This window comes from Oncorhynchus clarkii, chromosome 2 (genome assembly GCF_045791955.1).
Source record: "Oncorhynchus clarkii lewisi isolate Uvic-CL-2024 chromosome 2, UVic_Ocla_1.0, whole genome shotgun sequence".
NCBI classification, from domain to species: Eukaryota; Metazoa; Chordata; class Actinopteri; order Salmoniformes; family Salmonidae; genus Oncorhynchus; species Oncorhynchus clarkii.
In genome coordinates, this window is record NC_092148.1 from 21,700,815 (window position 1) to 21,727,112 (window position 26,298).

Sequence of the window (26,298 nt, forward strand, 5' to 3'; positions counted from 1 at the left end):
AGAGAGAGAGAGAGAGAGAGGGGGAATAGAGAGAGAGAGAGAGAGAGGAATAGAGGGAGAGATGGAGGGAGAGGAATAGAGGGAGAGAGAGAGGAATAGAGAGAGAGGAATAGAGAGGGGAATAGAGAGAGAGAGAGAGAGAGAGAGGAATAGAGGGAGAGATGGAGGGAGAGGAATAGAGGGAGAGATGGAGGGAGAGGAATAGAGGGAGAGATGGAGGGAGAGGAATAGAGGGAGAGAGAGAGAGGAATAGAGGGAGAGATGGAGGGAGAGGAATAGAGGGAGAGATGAAGGGAGAGGAATAGAGGGAGAGATGGAGGGAGAGGAATAGAGGGAGAGAGAGAGAGAGGAACAGAGGGAGAGATGGAGGGAGAGGAATAGAGGGAGAGATGAAGGGAGAGGAATAGAGGGAGAGATGGAGGGAGAGGAATAGAGGGAGAGATGGAGGGAGAGATTGAGGGAGAGATGGAGGGAGAGGAATAGAGGGAGAGATGGAGGGAGAGGAATAGAGGGAGAGATGGAGGGAGAGGAATAGAGGGAGAGATGGAGGGAGAGGAATAGAGGGAGAGATGGAGGGAGAGGAATAGAGCGAGAGATGGAGGGAGAGGAATAGAGGGAGAGATGGAGGGAGAGGAATAGAGGGAGAGATGGAGGGAGAGGAATAGAGGGAGAGATGGAGGGAGAGGAATAGAGGGAGAGATGGAGGGAGAGGAATAGAGAGATGAGAGAGGAATGGAGGGAGGGAATAGAGGGAGAGAGAGAGAGGAAGGGGAATAGAGGGAGAGATGGAGGGAGAGGAATAGAGGGAGAGATGGAGGGAGAGGAATAGAGGGAGAGATGGAGGGAGAGGAATAGAGGGAGAGATGGAGGGAGAGGAATAGAGGGAGAGATGGAGGGAGAGGAATAGAGGGAGAGATGGAGGGAGAGGAATAGAGAGAGAGATGGAGGGAGAGAGGAATAGAGGGAGAGATGGAGGGAGAGGAATAGAGGGAGAGATGGAGGGAGAGGAATAGAGAGAGAGATGGAGGGAGAGGAATAGAGGGAGAGATGGAGGGAGAGGAATAGAGGGAGAGATGGAGGGAGAGGAATAGAGGGAGAGATGGAGGGAGAGGAATAGAGGGAGAGATGGAGGGAGAGGAATAGAGAGAGAGATGGAGGGAGAGGAATAGAGAGAGAGATGGAGGGAGAGGAATAGAGGGAGAGATGGAGGGAGAGGAATAGAGGGAGAGATGGAGGGAGAGGAATAGAGGGAGAGATGGAGGGAGAGGAATAGAGGGAGAGATGGAGGGAGAGGAATAGAGGGAGAGATGGAGGGAGAGGAATAGAGGGAGAGATGGAGGGAGAGGAATAGAGGGAGAGATGGAGGGAGAGGAATAGAGGGAGAGATGGAGGGAGAGGAATAGAGAGAGAGATGGAGGGAGAGGAATAGAGAGAGAGATGGAGGGAGAGGTATGGTTTGAAAAATTCAGATCAGTGTGTTGGGGGTTGTATTTTCCCTTTGAGATCTGTTGTAAACCAAAACACTCTAAGTCAGACAGAGAGGCCTTATTCCCTATATAGTGCACTAATTTGGACTAGGAACAGTAGTGTGCCATTTAGGACACAGGCGTATAGTGTAGAAGACAGAAATACATGGTTAGTGGCCATGGTTCTAGTCTATTTCTGCTCTAGCTAACTTCTCCTCATCTTGCCAAGGCAACAGTGTGGCACTGCTGAATGCAGAAACAGTCTGTCGCTCAGCCAGGCACGCACACCGGCCGGCATGCAGGCAGGCAGGCAGGCAGGCAGGCAGGCAGGCAGGCAGGCAGGCAGGCAGGCAGGCAGGCGGGGCTACAAGGTCAGTGCTCTGTGAAGCGTTTTATAGTGGTTGTAGAGCAACTTCAGGTCAACCTGTCTGGCTGTGATAAGCAACAGACCAATGGGTTAAGGATGTAGAATAGGATAGAATGGAGTAGAATAGAATAGGTGAAGCAGACAATTAGACTCCCATTCAAAGCAATGCTCTGTGGTGTGTGGCTGGACCCGACATGGGACCATATTGGGTGTCATGTGGAAGTTTTCTTCAGTCAATACTTAGCACATCCTCACCCAGAATTCAGTGTCTTTCTCTGTCTTCTATATGTGTACAATTCTTGATATTCTCACGACCATATCGTGGAACATTTCAAGTTTATGTGGAATTTAGAATTGAAATTTAGAATTCATCCTACCTATTCCATTTCTGGGCTGATTGGTTAGCTCACAACAGGGCCCTGGAGATAACGAGATGAGAATGGAGTGGGCACACATCCAGCACTGAAGGACTGGAGCGACGGGAGAGAGGGATAAACACAGGCAGGTGTGTTTACATAGCTAACGGATTAGCAGCTGAGCTAGCCTGCTGTTCACTTCTCTCTGTTGGGAAGGGATGTCTTGTGTGCTTAGAATTTAGAGCAGTGGTTCCCAACCAGGGGTACTAGGACCCCTGGGGGTACTTGGTCTATCAACAGGGGGTACTTGAGAAGACTTTTAAGACCATAGGCTTTCTGGTAAAATGCACATGAGGGGGTACTTCAGGGGTACTCCGGGTAGAGCAGAATTCAGTTGGTGGTACAGTAACCGTAAAAGGTTGGGAACCACTGATCTAGAGCAGTGTTTCCCACATCCGGTCATCTAGTACGCCCAACAGTACACATTTTTATTGTAGCCCCAGACAAGCACACCTGATTCAACCTGGCAACTAATAAGGCCCTCAAAGAGTTGAATCAGGTGTGTTTGTCCGTGTGTGCTGTTGGGGACCACTGATAGAGGAGGTTCATGTTCAGTAAACATGGACTTGGATGAGTGCCTATATGGTCATAATGATTATAGTGGTGTTGGCTATAGTAGTGTTAAAGAGCAAAGTATATTTAAAGATCTCAAATGGCAACACACAAACAGATGAGTTACATAACTTCCTGGTTTTACAACTTCTCTGTTTGTATGGTTCCATCTGAGTGGTTTAAATATACTTTCCCCTTCTGTTAATCACTGATGAGAATCACTGATGGGAACTGACCAGGGGCGGACTGGAACCAGAAATCGTCCCTGACATTTCTAACACATCGGCCCAGACCGCCCCTGGAACTGACTGGGTAGGTGCGAGGAATAAAGAATAAGATGATAGCAGGAAGGAAAGGAAGCATTGTAAAGGGACCTATTTGGACAAACATATAGGCCTATATATCTACTGTTGGTTCTGATAGGTACAAGTAGTTGACACTGACCTGAGAAAAGTTGAGCATTTTTAGCATTACTGATTATGGTTAGCATTAGGAGAGGGTAAGCTGATCTTAGATCTATATCTAAAGACCCAAGTTGGACCGTTTGGTTCTCTCCACCTTTCGGGGGCAGTTTGACGGTGTAAACAGCCTTGACCGCCTGTCCGTTCCGCAGTAGCATGGTGCAGGTGTAGTTCCCAGCCGTGTCCTGGGTGGGGGACAGGGGGACCTCGGTGCTGAGGCGACCCGGGCCAGAGGAGCTCCACTTCAGCGTGCGACTCTGGTTCTGGTGGCTCCACACCACCCGCTTCACCTGGTGGATGGAGGATGATGGATTGGGTTTATACAGTGTGTTCTTTATCCACCAGGGCCGTGTTCATTAGGGGACTACGCAATAGAAAACTTACAGCAGAAAAAAAAGTGTTTCTAATTGGAAAAGTCCAGGTTGTCCTTCCCTGTTTTAGTCAGTGTTCCATTTTGTGCCTAATGAACTCAGCCCAGGTGCTTAAGGAGCCATTTTGTGCCTAAAAGCTCACCACACATCAGCTAACTATGACAGTGAAGAGATGAGGGATGAATGTTGCCAGTCAGGGGATGGTTACCTACCTGGGAGCGCTCTGTATACTGACACGTCAGGACCAGGGCTGATGGAGAATGTCTGGCTTTCACTGGGATGGAGGGAGGGAGGAGAGAGTGGAAGGCAAGGGAGTAGGAAAGAGAAAGACAATGTGAGGTAGGGATAAGGAGAGAGTGAAGGATGTACCAATAAGGGGTAGTCAGGGGACAAAAAGAGAAGGGGGGCAAGGAGAGATAGAAGGTGTTGGGAGGGGGGGGGGACAATGAGCGAATCAGAGATGGTCCAAAATAATATACATTCATTACACAGAATTGCTTCTAATGTGTCGCATGATGGTGACTGATGCCCCATGTCTCATCGAACCCCAATGAGGATCAATCTGGGTGTAATCAAGCCCTACAGTCACACACGTCTCTGTCAGTGATTACAGTGTTTAATGTGTGCCTCCCACAGCCCTGGTGGGAGAGCGGCTGGTGTAATCATACATAATTACACCCATAATGAGGCAGGTTAAAAATATATGGGTCCGTGGGGCTGTATGTGTGTGTGTGTTTTTTTATGACAGATGTGTGGAGCAAGGTGACAGTGACAGATCGCTTGGTCATGTCTGAGCAGCTGTAATGGCTGCCAGAGGGACAGTGATTATTAAAGCCTTCCGAGACTACAAAAATGGACAGACGGGTGTGTGAGTATGTGTGTGTGTTTCTGCGTGTGTGGGAGTTGGACAGTATTTTTAGTCTTTGTTTTTATTCATACCAATATCTCTATATCAGACATAAATACATAACTCTTCTCTCTTCACTCCTCCCTCTCTCCTCCCTCTTCCCCTCTTTGTACCTTGGAGGATGCTAAGTAGGGTCCACTGGCTGAACACATTGTCATTGAGGAAGACCTCACACATGTAGAGGCCTCCGTCATTCAGCCCCGGGCTCAGCAGGAAGGAGAAGAAACCCTCTTTTGGGGTAGACAATGGCCCGTCCAGGCTCAGCTGGGCATGAGTCTAGATCAATCAAATTCATTCAATCACATTCATTTATAAAGGCTCTTTTTACATCAGCAGTTGTCATAAAGTGCTTTTACAGTAATCCGGCCTGGACCCTGTGGAGCAGGCAGAAACAGGCTAGGAAAATGCCCTTGAAGGAAGAAACCTGTAGAGGAACTCAGTTCATACGCACGTAAGCATGAACATATACACACACATCCTCTTCTGAGTGTACCTTGCTCTGCTCTGTGCGGTCCCTCCAGCGGTCGTACCCGTAGACCAGGGGTGTGGTGTTGATGTTTCTGCTGTCTGGGGGCTTCCAATAGAGCAGGACATAGTCGCCCTGCATCGGAGGGCAGGCGAGGGTGAGAGGGGTCTGGGTGAGACTGGCCATAGAGATCTGAGCACCTAGGGAGGGGGAGAGGAGATGGAGGGGGAGGGAGAGAGAGAGAGAGAATGGGGGGAATGGGGAGAGGAAGAGAAGGAGAGGTATGTAAGTGAGAGAGAGAACGTGAGAGATAAGAAGAGAGCGAGAGAGTGGTGGGGGAACAGTGAGAGAAATATGTAGGGAAGGTGGTGGGGTTGAGAGATATAGAGAGGAGGATGAGTGACAGAAGTGGCAGTGGAGAGAGGAACAGAACAGACAGAGGAAAAGAAAGAGAGATAGAGAGAGGTGCACAGCAGCAATGGGATTATGTCGTTATGTTTCTGAGAGATAGCTGGTCCCTCAGTAAGGTCAGTTTGTATTGTGCTGCTTGATCCAAAGGCTGCTGACTCTGTGTTTTAGCTAGACTAGAGTCTACTGTACATGGTGACGACACTCACTATGGCTTATATTGGTGAACGAGGCCACATTCATACCTAGAAAGAGGGAGAGAGAGAGGGTGAGAGGGAGAGGGAGAGAGAGGAAGAACGACAGAGAGGGAACAAGGGCGTGAGAGAGAAAGGGACAGAAATAAAACATTTGGGTTAGTGTGGGAGCAGTGGATATAGTGGGAGCACATATAAACACTAGTCAATTATATAACGATGCCAATACAAGGCCGATCTAGATACAATGCTTTGTTTGGAGTATTGAGATTCATCCCAGATTCCAATTATGGCTCCCCCCCTGTCATATCTCACCATCCACGCGGAGGTACACAGTGAAGGGGAACATAGGGGAGCTGCTGTTACCCCTTGGGTACACCTGGCAGATGTATACCCCCTGGTCAGTGAGGCGTATCTGGGGCAGCTTGGCAACACCCCCCCCTGACCTCCTTGCCAATCGTAGGGGCTTCCCACCAGGGGACAGCCAGGTTACCTCGGAAACGGCGGAGGCGGGGGACACTTCTGCCATCAGACGCAGTGTGCTGTGCTGAGGGAGAGTGGCTGAAGGAAAGATAGAGACTGGGACCGATGTAGGAGGTAGGAAATAGGAGAAACGATAGAAGAGATAAAAAACATGTGGGATATTGCTACTACAGTCTGACCTGATTGTGTCAAATAAAGTGGGCATGGGGAATTATTTATACATAATATTTGTATCAATACCATCACAACTGTATATTACATGTATATGGACATACTGTAACGGTAGTTTTGTGTGCAGGACCAAGGTTCTATACCTGTGAGGATGGCTAATAGTATGATCTTCTCTCTCAGTTTCTTCTGTTGCTGTATAATCAGACAGGAGTAGCGACCCTTATCCTCCATTTTGGGGATGAACAGCAGAGAGAAGTCCCCAGTTTCCTGAAAGTTTGAGTCAACCAATCGCATGGAAGCCTTTGAGGCTGCCCCCGAGAACTGCTGCCTCTCATTGGCCGAGAGGACCAGTTTCCAGTGGTCCACGCTAGGAGACTTCATCTTCCAATGAATGCTCACAGAACCCGTGAGAGGCCAATCAACACAGGGTAAGGTAACTTCCCTGCCAACCATTGTCACAACGATATCACTCCAGTCAGGGTCTGATGATGACAAAAAACACACAAAAAAACAAGTGAGTGAAATAGTGATAGGTCTAACCTTCCAATGGGCTTACAGGGGAACTTCTGCCATGGCTGCTCACACCTATCCAGCTGTATGTGGTCTGTAAAAACTAAAGGTGCTCGTAGAATGGGGTTGCAGTTGAATCAGGCTCTGGCCTCACTACTGATAGAATCGACCTGAGGAGATAAGAGGTGACTAGTTCTGGAGCCACAATCAACACTCAGACTTAACCCAGAGATGCTCAGCTCTGCTTCTAGAGGACTCTCAAATGGCACCCTATTTCTTTGAGCCCTGGTACAAAGTAGTGCACTATATAGGTAATAGAGTGCCAGTTGGAACGCATCCCCAGGTTTTTATCCTTCCTTTCTAATCAGTAACTGATTTAGATCAGGAAGAGCCAGTGTGTTGTGGACTCTTTAAACCCAATCAATGGCATTAATGGACCAATTAAACGCCAAGGAGTATTGAGAGCAAGCCAGACTGGACGGATTAGAGATGTGTATCCCTGGTTTGACCTTCAAACGACAGGAATATTTGTAAACCTCTACTGAAATACAACCTTATTCATAAAATATCACATGTATTTATAAAGCCCTTCTTACATCAGCTGATATCTCAAAGTGCTGTACAGAAACCCAGCCTAAAACCCCACACAGCAAGCAATGCAGGTGTAGAAGCACGGTGGCTAGGAAAAACTCCCTAGAATGGCCAGAACTTAGGAAGAAACCTAGAGAGGAAACAGGCTCTGAGGCTATAAAAAAAGGCTATAAAATACTACCTTGATTATTTTGAATGTTATGTTTTCCACAGACTTTCTGATAAAAAATCCACTGAACACCGGCAGAAGAATCTCACAGACTTTCTGATAAAAAATCCACTGAACACCGCCAGAAGAATCTCACATACTTTCTGATAAAAAATCCACTGAACACCGCCAGAAGAATCTCACAGACTTTCTGATAAAAAATCCACTGAACACCGCCAGAAGAATCTCACAGACTTTCTGATAAAAAATCCACTGAACACCGGCAGAAGAATCTCACATACTTTCTGATAAAAAATCCACTGAACACCGCCAGAAGAATCTCACATACTTTCTGATAAAAATTCCACTGAACACCGCCAGAAGAATCTCACATACTTTCTGATAAAAAATCCACTGAACACCGCCAGAAGAATCTCACAGACTTTCTGATAAAAAATCCACTGAACACCGCCAGAAGAATCTCACAGACTTTCTGATAAAAAATCCACTGAACACCGCCAGAAGAATCTCACATACTTTCTGATAAAAAATCCACTGAACACCGCCAGAAGAATCTCACATACTTTCTGATAAAAAATCCACTGAACACCGGCAGAAGAATCTCACATACTTTCTGATAAAAAATCCACTGAACACCGCCAGAAGAATCTCACATACTTTCTGATAAAAAATCCACTGAACACCGCCAGAAGAATCTCACAGACTTTCTGATAAAAAATCCACTGAACACCGCCAGAAGAATCTCACATACTTTCTGATAAAAAATCCACTGAACACCGCCAGAAGAATCTCACATTCGTTTTCAGCTTCAAAACGAGTGAGTAACCCAGTCATAACAGAGAATACTTGCAAGTGAAGGAAATTTGTGCGATGTCATCTATCAATGGTTCAAATTTCACCATACCTTTAGTGGTCGTGTCAGATTGAGTGATGAGCACCACCGAAGAAGAAATAAGAACAAAGAGGAGACATCTAAACTCCATGGTCCAAGCGGAGGCAGCCAAGCAGGTGTAAAGTCAACTCACACACAGACCCACACACACTCTCCACTAGCACCCACCACCACAAACAACAACACCCTTCTCATCTCCAGTTTACTAGTAACATTTCTGTATTCTATAATTGTCATTAACAGGGAATGTGGGTGCGTTCCAAATGGCATCCTATACCCTATTTAATGCACTACTTTTGACCAGGGCCAATATGACTGGTCAAAAGTAGTGCACTATATAGGGGATATGGTGCAATTTGGGGCCAAACTTGTGCCTTTGCTTTGAACAGGATACGACCCATCCAAAACCTTGATAGTGTTCAGGAAGAGAGTGCCACTGTGTCCACTGACTGGTAGTCTGTTGGTGACTGATAAACACTTATAGGACTGGCACAGGGGGAAAAGGCTAGCACAGAAACACAAACACGCACACAGGCAACACACACACACACACACACACACAGTATAACACACCAGGCTACGTGATGATGTAAACTCATGCTGCAGCTCAGGCACTGTACTGTTTATGTTCTTGAACAGAGAGGGAAGAACTTGAATTGGGATAAAATCCATACGATGACCTCAAAAGGAACAAACACGTACAGTATATGTGACAGTGAGAAAGGGAAAAAGATCCATAAAGGGGGAGAGACAGAGAGGAAGAGATGGACAGAATGAACGTGAGGGAGAAAGACAGAGAGAGGTAACGAGGAAGTTAGAGAGATAAAGAGTTTGGGTTATAGTGGGAGCAGTGGAACCCCTGGGCTAAATGTCTTTACATCCCAAAAATGTGTTTAATTAAGCTAACGATGCTATCAGCTCCTCTGAGCTCCATTACTCCATTACCAGATACACTCTTAATTACCACTGAGCTGAAGGGGAGAGAGGGGAGAGAAGGAAAGAGAGAGAGGCATGGGAGAGAGAGAAGAGGGGAAGGGTGTGGGAGAAAGAGAAAGACTGGACAATGGAGAGAAAGAGGGGGAGATAAATGAGGAAAAGAGAAAGATGTATGACAGTATGAGAAATTGGAAAATACAGGAAAAAATAGAAAGTAGCAACAGAAAGAGAAGTAGTGACAGGGTGAGTGATAGAAACCAGAGATACTGTGAGAGAGAGAGAGCTTCTGTCACCAACCAAGGAGGGCCTACAGCAGCACCTAGATCTTATGCACAGATTCTGTCAGACCTGGGCCCTGACAGTAAATCTCAGTAAGACCAAAATAATGGTGTTCTAAAAAAGGTCCAGTCACCAGGACCACAAATACAAATTCCATCTAGACACTGTTGCCCTAGAGCACACAAAAAACTATACATACCTTGGCCTAAACATCAGCGCCACAGGTAACTTCCACAAAGCTGTGAACGATCTGAGAGACAAGGCAAGAAGGGCATTCTATGCCATCAAAAGGAACATAAATTTCAACATACCAATTAGGATTTGGCTAAAAATATTTGAATCAGTCAGAGAGCCCATTGCCCTTTATGGTTGTGAGGTCTGGGGTCCGCTCACCAACCAAGACTTCACAAAATGGGACAAACACCAAATTGAGACTCTGCACGCAGAATTCTGCAAAAATATCCTCAGTGTACAACGTAGAACACCAAATAATGCATGCAGAGCAGAATTAGGCCGATACCCACTAATTATCAAAATCCAGAAAAGAGCCGCTAAATTCTATAACCACCTAAAAGGAAGCGATTCCCAAACCTTCCATAACAAAGCCATCACCTACAGAGAGATGAACCTGGAGAAGAGTCCTCTAAGCAAGCTGGTCCTGGGGCTCTGTTCACAAACACAAACACACCCTACAGAGCCCCAGGACAGCAGCACAATTAGACCCAACCAAATCATGAGAAAACAAAAAGATAATTACTTGACACATTGGAAAGAATTAACAAGAAAACAGAGCAAACTAGAATGCTATTTGGCTCTACACAGAGAGTACACAGCGGCAGAATACCTGACCACTGTGACTGACCCAAAATTAAGGAAAGCTTTGACTATGTACAGACTCAGTGAGCATAGCCTTGCTATTGAGAAAGGCCGCCGTAGGCAGACATGGCTCTTAAGAGAAGACAGGCTATGTGCTCACTGCCCACAAAATGAGGTGGAAACTGAGCTGCACTTCCTAACCTCCTGCCCAATGTATGACCATATTAGAGAGACATATTTCCCTCAGATTACACAGATCCACAAAGAATTCGAAAACAAATCCAATTTTGATAAATTCCCATATCTACTGGGTGAAATTCCACAGTATGCCATCACAGCAGCAATTTTTGTGACCTATTGCCACGAGAAAAGGGCAACCAGTGAAGAACAAACACCATTGTAAATACAACCCATATTTATGCTTATTTATTTTATCTTGTGTCCTTTAACCATTTGTACATTGTTAAAACACTGTATATATATATAATATGACATTTGTAATGTCTTTATTGTTTTGAAACTTCTGTATGTGTAATGTTTACTGTTAATTGTTATTGTTTATTTCACTTGATATATTCACTTTATATATTATCTACCTCACTTGCTTTGGCAATGTTAACACATGTTTCCCATGCCAATAAAGCCCTTGAATTGAATTGAATTGAATTGAGAGAAAGAGAGAGAGAGAGAGAGAGAGAGAGAGAGAGAGAGAGAGAGAGAGAGAGAGAGAGAGAGAGAGAGAGAGAGAGATAGATAGATAGATAGATAGATAGATAGATAGATAGATAGATAGATAGATAGATAGATAGATAGATAGATAAATTAATTTTGTAACTTCTGTGAGTGTAATGTTACTGTTAATTTTTTTTTTTTGTTATCTACTTCAGTTGCTTTGGCAATGTTAACATATGTTTCCCATGCCAATAAAGCCCTTGAATTGAATTGAGAGAGAGGCGAGAGAGAGAGCATGGTAGTACTGATCTCCTCCCTCATGGATAAATAATCACTCTAAGCTCTGGCTCAGTTTAATGAGTGCTGCCAATGAGCTAATACCAGACAACTATGAACTCCACTATCCTAGTCACAGACCCACAGGCAACCCCAGGACAGGGTGACAGGAGTGGAGAGGAAAACGAAGAGAGAGGAGTGAAAGACAAGGGCGGGACAAAGAAAGTGAGGGACAATACGAGGAGAGGTTAGAGTGATCAAATCCAGACATAACATCGGATAGAGGGATGAGGGAAAATGAGTTAGGTCCCTACATGGCTAGGAGAAGGGCTCAGAGTATTGAAAGTGAAAAGAGATTGTGAGAATTCAGAGGTGACAATTGTGGACTGACAGAGGAGAGGAGAGTAGAGGAGAGGAAATGAGAGGTTAAGTGCAAAGAGTGAAATATGGGATGAGAAGGAGGTAATAACAATGAACAAGTGTCCTCTGCACGCCTGTAAAACACATGGACGTACAGATTAGCCTTAAAGCTGCAGGATAATATGGCTTTCCTATGTTGCTTTGGTGGACAATAAGAAAATGTTGTTTTTTGATTAGTGGGTGCAGGGGTGACTAACCCCAACCTAGAGATCTGATCTGGGTCTGCACGCTGTAGTTCCAACCCTGTTTTAACACACCTGATTGAGCTAATCAAGGTCTTTAGAATCACACCTGAGGGTGGTCATTTGATTGTGATCTCTGGTCTTCGTCAGTGGTTATTTGACTGTGACATCTGAGTCAAAGATGTTGATTGTGACACTAATGTTAGTGGTTATTGGATTGTAACGTTTGTTCCAGTGTTTATTTTATTGCGACACTTTTAGTAGGCTGTGTCATGATTGTGGGACGTTAGAGCCAAACAGCAGAGGGCGCTATAATCATCCCTTTGTCTCATACCCGCCACTGCTGGGCTACTGTGCCTCGAACTAGGTAATTCTATGGTACATGTATTACAATTGACCTAATCAGTGTAAAATATTGGAGAGGGTGTACTTTCCCATAAATTAGCCAACACATTACGGGTAGATTATTTTTGTTCTAAATCAAAACTTGAAGTTTGTAGCGTCCTTCATCTAAAAAAATTAATTTCCAATCAAAAGACAGTAGAAAACTGAAGAGGGTACATTGACGAATATGCCTAGTTTATTTTTTTTGTAAAATACAGGCAAGACAGACAGCTCGCCAAATCAACAAGGTTTCCGTTTTGGAGAACACAATCTTTTAAAAAGTATAATTCCTAAAGATTGTCATACTTCAGGGAGTTTCCAAACTTCCAGCCACATATCGTTTGATTTCAAGGAACTGTGACGTTGCCTAGAGATAGTCTATGACATCACAACCAGTCACCCAGTAGAGATCTCTCCGCAGTGTGGAAATAGTTGGTAGAGCACACGCAATCCAATCCACATTTTTAGCTACCAGAGCAATATACATTTGTGAGTTTCTTGTCCGCATCGCTTGGACCAATTGGATAGGATTTTTTATTCATTTTAACGGGCTCCGACAGAAGCGCAGTCAGTGAAGGACGTTTGAAAACTAACGGTTTGAATTATTGACTTCTGATTAGTTCAGGATTAAGTTCAAACCGGGAAAAGACACGGATAGAGGTTTTGTTTTACCAACGACATAAAATTCATTTTAATCAGCACAGACAGCATGGCGAGAGAGGACGCTCGGAATAGGCATGACTTCACAAAAATCATCGGACTGTTCAGCGTGGTCACGTTGCTGACTTTTCAAGGTAAGAAGAACATATTTCAAAAACCACCATGGACATTCACCAGCAGCCTAAGCTAATTGTTATCTTCTACTTTTAGCATGGTTCGTTTGGTTGCGTTACCTGCCGGGGAGGTTTCAGTTACGATCCAATCAACATTCAGGTGTACACTAGGTCTTGACATGTTTTTTTTACGATAACATTTTCCTTTTTACGGTTGTGAAATAAATTTAATAAACAGTCTACTTGTCCCTAACTAATTTGACTAGACTATTTTCTGACCGTGACACTCCCTCGGTAACATGAGTTTCGGCGTAAAGTAGGCTACGCGGTGTTTTTGCTAAGGTGTGGTTCAGTTGGCAATCAAAGTATATTTTTCTTCCTGGTGCCAGCAGGTGCATTGTCACTTGTTCTTTTCCAAATACAACCCTAGCGCTGTTGCGTGTCCTTGATCCTCTTTCCCCAGGACCACGCTTCTCCTTCAATTCCTTACGTCCCCCTGCGCCTTTTCTTTCCTCTATCTGACACATCATCCTCGATTAGTTCCAGTTCACAACACATACATTGGGTTTGAAATAGCTTTTAATGTAAACAGTGCAGCAACAGGGTGTAGCCTAGTTGCCACCAAAGCCATACAATGATTGAGGCTGCAGAGTCGCATTTGATAGAGTCCTTGTGGCCTGTGTATTTTAAATAAACACCTATTCCCAGATCCATATATAATACCCGAGGGATGTGGTATATGGCCAATATACCACGGCTAAGGGCTGTTTTCACACGACGCAACGCGGAGTGCCTGGATACAGCCCTTATAAGATAACTAGACCGCCATCGCACGCAGCCTACACCACAAACCCCTAAGGTGGTTTATTGCTATTATAAACTGGTTACCAACCTAATTAGAGCAGTAAAAATACATGTTTGTCATACCCTTGGTATACAGCCACATACCACGGCTTTCAGCCAATCAGCATTCAGGGCTCAAACCACCCAGTTTATAATTACATGGACCAACTGAGAATATTGAATATTGTTCTAATTCAAGACATTCAGTTACATAGTATTGTTTAAATATTTACCATATCATGTTAAAGGGAAAATCCACTCAAACTATCATTTGGTATTTTTTTCCTAAGTGTTTTTCATGTCAGCAGTCAGGTTTCAGGATATTGGACATAGTGTCACCAGCCACAAAACCATGATGATGCGTTTTGCATCATATGATGTATTTTGCATCTGCATGATGATATGGCCGGCGACACTGTGCTTCTTGAAAGTCCAATATTTTCACTACTTTACCCCTGACATGCAAAACATTTTGGGACTGCATCAACAGTGGACTAATGGAAGAAAAAAAGCAAAATTAGAGTTTGAGTGGATTTTTGGGCTAACATGGCTGCCATAGAATGTTGTAGTGTCATGTAAATGCATCATAATACTCATTCTAGACATTCAGTTTAATAGTCTTAAAAAATATATGTCTTAGTGGGGAGCGAACATGGCTAATAAAAAGGAATACACCGCACACTGCTGTTCATGTTCCCAGGTGATAAAAAATAGGCTATATTAGGCTATGTTTAACTTTTCAACTGTGCCATCTTTTGGCGTCACACTTGCATATAAAGATGAAAATATGTTGCCAATGTATTTGCTGTATTCAGAAGGTTAATTTATTCAGGTGTGGTAGGCTTCGAGCTCAGTTGTGTAGATTCTCTCCCTATACTTGATCAGGCAAGTTAGCCCAAACAAATGTAAATCTCTATATTCATTTATTTGTAGTGGCAATTTAATCCAGACCTCTATATTTTTTCTTTTCCCATGGACAAAAAAGTCAACACTGTCTAAGGAAACTTTAGTGCCACAGAAAGAGAGGGTAGTGGCCTAGCCGAGGCCTACTGTACTGCCTGCTGTAGTTGGTTTATTTAGATTTTTTAAAATTTAACCTTTATTTAACTATGCAAGTCACTTAAGAACAAATTCGTAATTTACAATGGCGGCCTCCCCCGGCCAAGCCCTAACCCGTACAACGCTGGTCCATTTGTGCGCCGCACTATGGGACTCCCAATCACGGCCGGTTGTGATACAGCCCGGGATCGACCCAGGGTCTGTAGTGATGCGGTGCCTTAGACCTCTGCGTCACTCGGGAGCATTGTTGTTCATAACACAATAATAATATCATCCGGCCCAGAAATGTATTTTATTTTCTGATTTATTTATGGTGTGGACCTTTTTCAGCCCAAATCCATTTTTACAGAACATCTAGTGCAATTAAGGGGAAGGAAAACGGTGTCAAACAAAACAAAAGGTTCATATTTACCAGGGAAAATGCTGGTTTAACCAGTTCAAGTGTACACAGCTCCCTCTTCACTTTATTGATTTTACAGAAAGAGCCTCTTACACGACAATGTTCAGGCCTTGTTTGTGTGGGTTTTTTTGTGGGAGAATGGTTGTTGGAAAATGTTTTCTGTTCTCTGCTAAGCCAAGAAAATCTTGTTTTTAAGGATATGACCATACAGAGTTTCAATAGTTTTCTGTTCTCTGCTAAGACAAGAAAATCTTGTTTTTAAGGATATGACCATACAGAGTTTCAATAGTTTTCTGTTCTCTGCTAAGCCAAGAAAATCTTGTTTTTAAGGATATGACCATACAGAGTTTCAATAGTTTTCTGTTCTCTGCTAAGCCAAGAAAATCTTGTTTTTAAGGATATGACCATACAGAGTTTCAATAGTTTTCTGTTCTCTGCTAAGCCAAGAAAATCTTGTTTTTAAGGATATGGCCATACAGAGTTTCAATAGCTTAGTAGAGGAAGGTAGGCTTAGTTCAGTTGTCATCCATTTCAATTTAATATAGTCTCATAACCCAGCTTACAGTGTAATAACAGGGAGTTACATTTGTTTTTAATTAAGGTAGGCTTCTATAGTATGAAAACAATCAATAAAAGACATGTAGTAGAGAATGGATGGGATTCCACTTTGAGCCCAAAAACCACACTGTAATACCCCCTAACGAGGTGCAGGTCCTATGTGGGTCAGGAGGGCTTGAACCCCGTTGCCATGGTGTTTTATATTGAAATAGGGCTATGGGGTCAGCTGTGACTGGTTACGTCGTCTTTACGGCTGAGTAAACGGCGTTGGTGTGCGTGTGAGAGCGACTGGTGGGCTGGCAGGGTCAGGAGAGAGAGCAGGCTACAGTCGCACGCTTTTGGAAGAAGAGAGAAATGTGACATTAGGCCAAATTGACTTTGTGCAGTGACCAGCAGTGAAGACACTTGAGATCCTCCTGATGGGTCTCTTCGGCCATTTGGGAACAGGTGGCTTCTTTAGAATGATGCAGAGACAGTGCAGGCTGAGGATTGTGTTTCAGAGTCAGTCCATTGGTTGGTAGGTCAGTTGGTTTATAGGACTGAATGAACAACTGATTGTCCCACCATCACTTGAGCTCCCTCCCCCCCTCCCCCCGCCTGCCAGACCCAGTACATACAGGGGCCCTTGTTCTCTTGTCGTTCATGTTTCTGTGTGAGTGATGTTAGTTATTGGTTTATTCAAACACACTCCCTCCTCTCCCCCTCGCTCTGTCCTCAAGGCCACGCTGTTTATGGGTGTCTGAGAGGGGGAGGAGGGGAGAAAGATGTGATATTCCACGGATAAAATCATGTGAAATGTTTTTTTTAGAGGAATGGGAGAATATAATTGAAACATTCTTATCTAAATCAATGTTTCTTCCCAGACAAACACAGCAAAAACAACGCTGCAGAAATAGACTAGTCTTATTTCAAATTGGAAAAGCAACCTTTTTTTGAATGTGTGAACTTGTCAATGAATGTCTGTATGCTCCAGGTGTTATGTTAATGAGGTGTCCTTGTCCCTCTGCTATAGAGCTGCAAATGCCATGGGGATTGGGAGAAGGTCAGGTGTGTGTTCATTAGCCTTGCTTTGACTGCTTTTAGTATCGATTCATCACTGGCCCTGTCTCTCTCACTCTCTCTCACTCTCTCACTCACTGCAGGGCCTGTTTAGCGTAGATCAATAGTTCAAATCAAATCAAATCAAATTTATTTATATAGCCCTTCGTACATCAGCTGATATCTCAAAGTGCTGTACAGAAACCCAGCCTAAAACCCCAAACAGCAAGCAATGCAGGTGTAGAAGCACGGTGGCTAGGAAAAACTCCCTAGAAAGGCCAACACCTAGGAAGAAACCTAGAGAGGAACCAGGCTATGTGGGGTGGCCAGTCCTCTTCTGGCTGTGCTGGGTGGAGATTATAACAGAACATGGTCAAGATGTTCAAATGTTCATAAATGACCAGCATGGTCGAATAATAATAAGGCAGAACAGTTGAAACTGGAGCAGCAGCACAGTCAGGTGGACTGGGGACGGCAAGGAGTCATCATGTCAGGTATTCCTGGGGCATGGTCCTAGGGCTCAGGTCCTCCGAGAGAGAGAAAGAAAGAGAGAATTAGAGAGAGCATATGTGGGATGGCCAGTCCTCTTCTGGCTGTGCCGGGTGGAGATTATAACAGAACATGGCCAAGATGTTCAAATGTTCATAAATGACCAGCATGGTCGAATAATAATAAGGCAGAACAGTTGAAAGAAACTGGAGCAGCAGCACGGCCAGGTGGACTGGTGACAGCAAGGAGTCATCATGTCAGGTAGTCCTGGGGCATGGTCCTAGGGCTCAGGTCCTCCGAGAGAGAGAAAGAGAGAATTAGAGAACGCACACTTAGATTCACACAGGACACCGAATAGGACAGGAGAAGTACTCCAGATATAACAAATTGACCCTAGCCCCCCAACACATAAACTACTGCAGCATAAATAATGGAGGCTGAGACAGGAGGGGTCAGGAGACACTGTGGCCCCATCCGAGGACACCCCCGGACAGGGCCAAACAGGAAGGATATAACCCCACCCACTTTGCCAAAGCACAGCCCCCACACCACTAGAGGGATATCTTCAACCACCAACTTACCATCCTGAGACGAGGCTGAGTATAGCCCACAAAGACCTCCGCCACGGCACAACCCAAGGGGGGGGGAGCCAACCCAGACAGGATGACCACATCAGTGACTCAACCCACTCAGGTGACGCACCCCCTCCAGGGACGGCATGAGAGAGCCCCAGTAAGCCAGTGACTCAGCCCCCGTAATAGGGTTAGAGGCAGAGAATCCCAGTGGAAAGAGGGGAACCGGCCAGGCAGAGACAGCAAGGGCGGTTCGTTGCTCCAGAGCCTTTCCGTTCACCCTCCCACTCCTGGGCCAGACTACACTCAATCATATGACCCACTGAAGAGATGAGTCTTCAGTAGAGACTTAAAGTTGCCCTCATCACCAGTAAACCTCAGCTGATTCAGACATAAATGTGTGTTTTTAGTTTACAGCCCAATGGAGTCGTGAATGTAATACTAAGTGTGTGTGTGTGGACGGTGCCCAACACCTGTGGCCCTGACTCTGCTGCCTCCATGGAATTCTAATTCAATCCTCATTTTATGGCAGTTTATAACAGTTCATCAATGAACTACATTCCACATAGAATGAAAAGACCTACTACAGTAAGTCAAGCCATAGAGCTTATTGATTTGTGTGTGCGTCTATAATCAATGCATGTGGAGAGTTATTTTCTCTGTGAACATATTTTCTTTAAATCGAAGGCCAGACTAGGTTGTTGTTGATTTAACAAACATCATTAGACAATATGGATAATTCTAGAGAGTTTGCATGCGAGTGCGAGCGAGTGAGAGTGCAAGTGTGTGAGAGAGAGAGAGCGATCAGCAACAGTTCTTGTCACTGAATTGTACGTTTTGCTATTGGATTGGGATGCAGGAGCAATAATTGTCGGCACACCGCTAGCTAGTGATAAATGAGGGCGTGTAATATGAGGCTATGCTGTGTAGGGCTGACCCCATTTAGTCGACTGGACGATAGTTTGGTTTTTCAGACAAGCAGGGGCAAATATGTTAAATGTATGGCACACGAGACACCTGTCTGATTCACGGCTGTCTCAGTGGACTAATCCATTGCGGAGGCTGCGGGGTTAATTCCCATCATTTCTAATCTACAATGTTTGTTTGGTTAGGGTAATTACTGTTAATGTATTATAATTACTACTACAGTCTTGTCATTGGAGGAGTGGACACATTGTAGAGTGTACAACCTAGGCTACACTTGAGAGTTTTGGTTTATTTCATTCCATTTACGAGTTATCAATTTATTCAGTGTCTTTTGTGTGGAGCTCCCTGTCAATCTTGAGTAAGGACACCCACCTGATTGTACATAGAAGTAGGCCTAGGCTCCCTGGCCTGCATGCAAATGTAGTCTTATAAATGTCACCATTTTGGGATCTGATAGGCTACTATTTATGTTTGTCTTAACTCACCATCACTGTGTAGCTTCTCAAAGTAATTTTTAAGGTATTTGTTTTTCTGGATATTTTCTACCTGACATTGATTTTGAGATATGTAGACTTTATTATAAATGACATGAAACTGTTTATATGGAAATCATAACTGGCATGCAGATCAGTAGAAATGGTACGATAAACTTGACACTACAAATGGAAAAGGATGCCGACCACTGGTGTCGCCCATTACCGGAAACTTTAGGAGCCTAATGGCAGAATCTGCGAAGAGCAGTAGGCAGTAATTTGTCTTAATTTTTAATTGTAGTGCTTAAAGCATCAGCTCAGTAGCCTACATATAGAGTGCCTTCAGAAAGTATTCAGACCCATTGACCTTTTCCACATTTTGTTACGTTACAGTCTTATTCTAAAATGTATTAAATCGTTTACACACAATACCCCATAATGACAAAGCACACCTTGGCACACCTGTATTTGGAGAGTTTCTCCCATTATTCTCTGCAGATCCTCTCAAGCTCTATCAGGTTGGATGGGGAGAGTAGCTGCATAGCTATTTTTGGGTCTCTCCAGAGATGTTAGATCAGGTTCAAGTCCGGGCTCTGGCTTGGCCTTTCAAGGACATTCAGAGACTTGTCCTGAAGCCACACCTGCACACCTGGCTGTGTGCTTAGGGTTGTTGTCCTGTTGAAGGTGAACCTTTGCCCTGGTCTGAGGTCCTGAGTGCTCTGGAGCAGGTTTTCATCAAGGATCTTTCAGTACTTTGCTCCGTTCATCTTTCCCTCGATTCTGACTCGTCTCCCAGTCCCTGCCCACGATGAGATCTTACAGAGATCCCCACTGGGAGTGTTTGTGTTTGCTTGGCAGTGTTGCCAGATTGGAGGCCTTCCATCCAATCAAAGGGAGAAGAATTAGAACCCCCTCCCCCCTTTTTAAGGAATGCCAAATGCCACTAAGATGAATGGGAGTGGAAGGGTTTACAAAAACATAGCTCTGCTGAGGTCATTGGGGGTCATATTTGAGTAAAAGTAAAGATACCTTTTAACAGAAAATGACAAAAGTGAAAGTCACCCAGTAAAATCCTACTTGAATAAGTCTAGAAGTATTTGGTTTTAACTATCTAAAGTAAAAAATAATTTCAAATTCCTTATTTATGCCAGATCAGAGACCGAAGGGATCATCAGGGATGTTGTCTTGCTAAGTGTGTGATTTAGACCATTTTCCTGCTCTGCTAAGCATTCAAAATGTAACATACTTTTGGGTGTCAGGGAAAATGTATGGAGTAAAAATAACAATATTTTCTTAAGGAATGTAGGGAAGTAAAAGTAGTCAAAAATATAAAGTACAGATACCCCAAAAAACAACTTAAGAAAAAATACTTTAAAGTACTACTTAAGTACTTTACACCACTGGACCCCATCCACCAACCAAAGCACTAGGACTCTGCTGCTGGTTAAGGGGGCTGAGGGATGGTGGGGGGGTAGTAGGGCCTAGAGGGGTGGGTGCAGTTGGAATGAAGGGGGCAGCGTTAGTGGGGGATGACATCATACTTTTAAATTCCTCACAGTGGCAACTTGGCACAGGGATAAGGGGATTTGGAGGAGAGGGATAGGGGGGCAGGATCTGCTCATTTGTAATTTAGCATCATCCCTCTGACACTTTAACAGTGACACCCAGCTATCACTGATGGAGTTGGGCCAATTATCCCTAACCTTTCTCTCTTCTTAACATCTTTCTCCTCACACACTTCTCGTCTTTCCCTCTCACCTTCCTCCTTCTCCATCTGTAAAATCCTCTGTCTTGACACTCAGCAGATGTGTATGGCACTTGAGGCCTTGACATTGTCCAAGCTACACACATGGACAGACACGCGTTTCCGTTGTCATTAGCAGTCACCTTAATGTGTCCAGATGTAGAGCGTGGTTTGTGTTATTGATCCTGTATCGACCAGGTTCCATATGTTTTATTGAACAGATGTAGGTCTCGCGCTGACGGCTCTCGGTCTGTGTGTCCAAGTCAGTTTGACAGTTACCACCACCTTTGCTCTCCCGTTCTCTCTCTCTCTCTTTCACATCTTTGTTTTTTCATAGTGTGTTGTATGTTATCCGTGATGTCACAACCTCTCACTTCTACACCCCCAGTTGCCTTTTTCTCTGCATCTCCGTACAGCTCAGTTTGAGAAGGTTGTGTCAAAATCACACTTACCAGCCTGTCTGGACAGACAGAGACGGGGCTGGGGGAGGACCTTGTTTACGGTGACACTCCCAAGACCCAACCACATGATCACATGTGCTGTTGATGTGCTGTTGATGGTGAAGAATTTAATGTCCAAGTTATCGCTCCTTCTTCCCAAAGTGTGCACTTGTTCCCTTCCCTGATTGGAAATATAAGAAAGAAATATGGTGTAAACTCCCATTACCCCATGCCCCCACCAATCCAGCGCTTTTAGATTGGTGGGAAGTAGTTATTCAGAGCAGGAGACAGGACACACCGTATTACTGGGCTACAGGCAGGGAAGACATTTAGGCAGTGAAGTGGGAGTTTATTTAGTGTGGGACATTTTATCAGAGATAAGAGCAGGAACAGCACATTCAGTTATGTTTAAATGGTTCAAGATAAATCTGAGATATTACACAGTGTGTTGTCTTCTATTTCCTCATGTTCTTCTGAATCTCAGAAACAGTGGCTCCATATATAGTGTACTCTTTTACTTTTTTTATTATTTTTTTATTTTTTATTTTTAACCCTTTTTCTCCCCAATTTCGTAGTATCCAATTGTTGTAGTAGCTACTATCTTGTCTCATCGCTACAACTCCCGTACGGGCTCGGGAGAGACGAAGGTTGAAAGTCATGCGTCCTCCGATACACAACCAACCAAGCCGCTGCTTCTTTAACACAGCGCACATCCAACCCGGAAGCCAGCCGCACCAATGCGCCGGAGGAAACACCGTGCACCTGGCCACCTTGGCTAGCGTACACTGCGCCCAGCCCGCCACAGGAGTCGCTGGTGCGCGATGAGACAAGGACACCCCTACCGACCAAGCCCTCCCTAACCCGGGCGACGCTAGGCCAATTGTGCGTCGCCCCACGGACCTCCCGGTCGCGGCCGGTTACGACAGAGCCTGGGCGCGAACCCCAGGACTCTGATGGCACAGCTGGCGCTGCAGTACAGCGCCCTTAACCACTGCGCCACCCGGGAGGCATAGTGTACTCATTTTAACCAGAGACCTATGGGTCCTAGTCAAGTGTGCACTATATTTGGGAATAAGGTGCCATTTGAGATGTCACCTCTGTCAATTACAGTGTAGTTATGCAACTGCCACCCAAAGCAAACCTCATGATGACCTTTTGCAGCTCGAATTTCTACAAAAGATGAGCCTATCTGAATGATCACCATTGAGATTCATTGCAGCCACCAGGACTGGTAGAAAGCAGAATAGGAGAAGACTGGAGTGACAGGTTGGCCTTTTCCTCTCACTGGGTTTTGTCAACAGGGTGTACCAAAGTGTTTGTTTACTACAGAGAGTCTTGGCACTTCATCTAAATATAATTATGTGTTGAATGAGCCCCCCACACACACACACACTATAGCTGATCCCATCCATCTTGCACAGCCACAGTGGGGTCTCTGACTCCTATTCCTCTATCCTTCTGCCCTCTGCCAGCCCTCTAACTAATGAATCCAATCTACCTCCTGTAGCTCTATCCCGCCCTCTCTCTTTCTGCTTTTCTTTCTCCATGTCTCACTCTCCCTCCATGCCTCCTACTTATCTTCCGTCCTCCTACTCCATGTCTCTCCCTCGCTCTCTGTCTCCCGCTCGCTGTCTCTCTGTCTCCCGCTCGCTCTGTCTCCCGCTCGCTCTGTCTCCCGCTCGCTCTGTCTCCCGCTCGCTCTGTCTCCCGCTCGCTCTGTCTCCCGCTCGCTCTGTCTCCCGCTCGCTCTGTCTCCCGCTCGCTCTGTCTCCCGCTCGCTCTGTCTCCCGCTCGCTCTGTCTCCCGCTCGCTCTGTCTCCCGCTCGCTCTGTCTCCCGCTCGCTCTGTCTCCCGCTCGCTCTGTCTCCCGCTCGCTCTGTCTCCCGCTCGCTCGCTCTCTCCCGCCCGCTCGCTCGCTCTCTCCCGCCCGCTCGCTCGCTCTGTCTCCCGCCCGCTCGCTCGCTCTGTCTCCCGCCCGCTCGCTCGCTCTGTCTCCCGCCCGCTCGCTCGCTCTGTCTCCCGCCCGCTCGCTCGCTCTGTCTCCCGCCCGCTCGCTCGCTCTGTCTCCCGCCCGCTCGCTCGCTCTGTCTCCCGCCCGCTCGCTCGCTCTGTCTCCCGCCCGCTCGCTCGCTCTGTCTCCCGCCCGCTCGCTCGCTCTGTCTCCCGCCCGCTCGCTCGCTCTGAACTCCCGCACGCTCGCTCGCTCTGTCTCGCTCTCTGTCTCTCTCTGTTGATTTCCTCTGAGTAGCTTCTTAACTTCCTCCTCTCTGTAATTTGGTCCTTGTAATTGATCCATCTGTTCAGTAAGCTCCTGTCTTAGTCTGTGCCCCTCTCTCCTTCCGTCCCTCCTTCCCCTCATCCCTCTTTCTTTTTTTCTCTTTCTACTTCTCTTTCCTGAGTCACCACTGCCTCATTTCTCCTGCTGTAATTTTAATGTCTTTGGTTCCCTTCTTTCTCTGCTCTCTTCTCTCTCACCTCTCTGTTCTATTCCCTCTCTTTCACCTACATCAAGCTTGAAGTTTCTCTTTAAGCCTGTCAGTACAAACTACTCTCTTTGTTGCTTCTTTTCCCTCAGTGTTTTGTAACGGTGCCTTTCCTATCAACATGGTGTATTGCTGCCTCTATATTGCAGTCTCTCTCTGCCTCCTAACAATGTTCCTTTTTCTCCCTCCCTCCCCGGCTCCTGTCCCAGAAGGCAGTTTTTGAAGGTTAAGTTGCTGTGACATTGCAACAACATTTCCCAACAATCTTCCCAAGCCCTCTCCCTCCTCCCTCCTTCCCTCCCTCACCCTGGCTGCAGAATGGCACTCGGCTGTCCCTCCAACACACACACACACACACACACACACACACACAAAATGTATTCACAGAACCTCAGGCTCAATGGTGGGCTGAATCACAGATTGCCTAGAGAAGGAGGGAGGTTGTGTGAGGGAGAGGAAAGGGAAACAGATGTATGGTTTTATCAGGACTAACATGTCCCACAGAGATGCTGTGGCCACACTCAATCCTCTGAGAACTCCTATTACACTCTCAGGACACTGCTGTGCTGTTACAAGGGCTATAGAGCACAATACACAGATGTGAAGTCTAGCCAGGTCATTTCCCCTAAATGTACCAGCTTGGGTTCTACAGCAGGTTGGATTTGGGGAATTGAAGAACAGCATCATGTCTTTCCTTGATGTGAGATACTTCCATTCATATCAAGTTACTGTTGTACTGTGGGCCAGCCAGCCATTGGTGGGTAAATTATACACTGTTGTTATTGAAACAGGCCTGCCATTGTGTTCCTAGTGAAGTCCCCAGTTCCTCCTTTCCTTAACTTTCCTGGTTTCCCCTTCCTTCTCCCTCTCTCCCCCATGGCCACTAGTGTCACAGAGCAAGCAGCCTGTACCTTGGAACCTGTGAAAAAGACTCCGAACAGTCCTGTCAAGCTAAACATGGCTAATGACTTGGCTAATGGCTTCCAGCGTTCGTTGAGTCATTTCAGTGTTCTGTCAATGTCATCAGTTAGTTAGTTCAGTTCCATTTCAGTATTCTAAGATTTACACTTTCCTAAGTCCTCTCTTAGGACTAAAGCTGATTTCATAGTACTGCCAAATGTAACTAGAGTATGAACTGGCCTTTATAAGGCAGAGCTTTAGAGTTGCAGCTCATTCTAGAGACTGAAGCATAATAATGAGACTTTGATTCACACTTCTATTGTAGAGCGTGCATTCCCATCCACAGCTCCTCTCCCCTCTTTCTGTACATGTCTCGTCCCCTTGTTGATGACATAATTAAGCGGTGTCCAATGTGACAACCGCAGCTTAGCGACATAATGAGAACAAATTAATATTCACAGCGTGGGAAGGTGAACTAACACTACTCAGCTTGTTTGTATGTCCCAGTGTTGTAATAGTCCTTATGAACAACTGACTATCTTTGGTGTAATCAGAATTTGTGGTGTTAGTGAATGTGAGACGACCACTCTGCTAAGCGGCTGTACACTGAGGGTACAAAACATTCATATTGAGTTGCACCCCCTTGTGCTCTAAGAACAGCCTCAATTCGTCGGGGCATGGACTCTACATGGTGTCGAAGGCGTTCCACAGGGATGCTGGCCCATGTTGACTCCAATGCTTCCCACAGTTGTGTCAAGTTGGCTAGATGTCATTTGGGTGGTGGGCCATTCTTGATGCACACTGTTGAGAGTGAAAAATCCAGCAACGTTGCAGTTCTTTACACTCAAACCGGTGCGCCTGCAACCTACTACCATACTCCGTTCAAAGGCACTTATATTTTGTCCTCATCTCTCCCTCTGAATGGCACACAAACACAATCCATGTGTCAGTTGTCTCCCCTTCATCTACACTGATTTGAAGTGGATTTAACAAGTGACATCATAGCTTTCACCTGGTCAGTCTGTCATGGAGAAAGTAGGTGTTCTTAATAGAGGTCGACCGATTAATCGGAACGGCCGATTTCAAGTTTTCATAACAATCGGAAATCGTTTTATTTTATTTTTTTCTACCCTTTATTTAATCTTCATTTAACGAGGCAATTCAGTTAAGAACACATTCTTATTTTCAATGACGGCCTAGGAACGGTGGG

The 26,298-nt window shown here is 45.3% G+C and overlaps 2 protein-coding genes across 5 annotated transcripts in view; one reads left to right on the forward strand and one right to left on the reverse strand.

Moving 5' to 3' along the window:
* The window catches only part of LOC139380282 (uncharacterized), a 17,862-nt gene extending 9,245 nt beyond the window's left edge, over nt 1-8,617 (reverse strand). The window contains exons 1-8 of the mRNA XM_071122850.1: nt 8,437-8,617; nt 6,406-6,744; nt 5,924-6,187; nt 5,624-5,659; nt 5,034-5,206; nt 4,654-4,816; nt 3,846-3,907; nt 3,360-3,552 (exon numbers count right to left, since the gene is read on the reverse strand). Of these exons, the coding sequence (XP_070978951.1) occupies nt 3,360-3,552; nt 3,846-3,907; nt 4,654-4,816; nt 5,034-5,206; nt 5,624-5,659; nt 5,924-6,187; nt 6,406-6,744; nt 8,437-8,515 (1,309 nt within the window). The 5' untranslated portion in view covers nt 8,516-8,617. The remainder of the gene's footprint in view (nt 1-3,359; nt 3,553-3,845; nt 3,908-4,653; nt 4,817-5,033; nt 5,207-5,623; nt 5,660-5,923; nt 6,188-6,405; nt 6,745-8,436) is intronic.
* A 4,160-nt stretch (nt 8,618-12,777) lies between these two features.
* The window catches only part of LOC139424350 (nectin-2-like), a 64,233-nt gene continuing 50,712 nt past the window's right edge, over nt 12,778-26,298 (forward strand). For 2 of the 4 annotated variants that reach the window (XM_071176106.1, XM_071176093.1), the window contains exons 1-2: nt 12,866-13,183; nt 13,260-13,322. In XM_071176106.1, the coding sequence (XP_071032207.1) occupies nt 13,099-13,183; nt 13,260-13,322 (148 nt within the window). In that variant the 5' untranslated portion in view covers nt 12,866-13,098. Of the gene's footprint in view, nt 13,184-13,259; nt 13,323-26,298 lie in introns of all 4 variants that reach the window. The other 2 variants (XM_071176116.1, XM_071176101.1) reach the window with 2 other exon arrangements.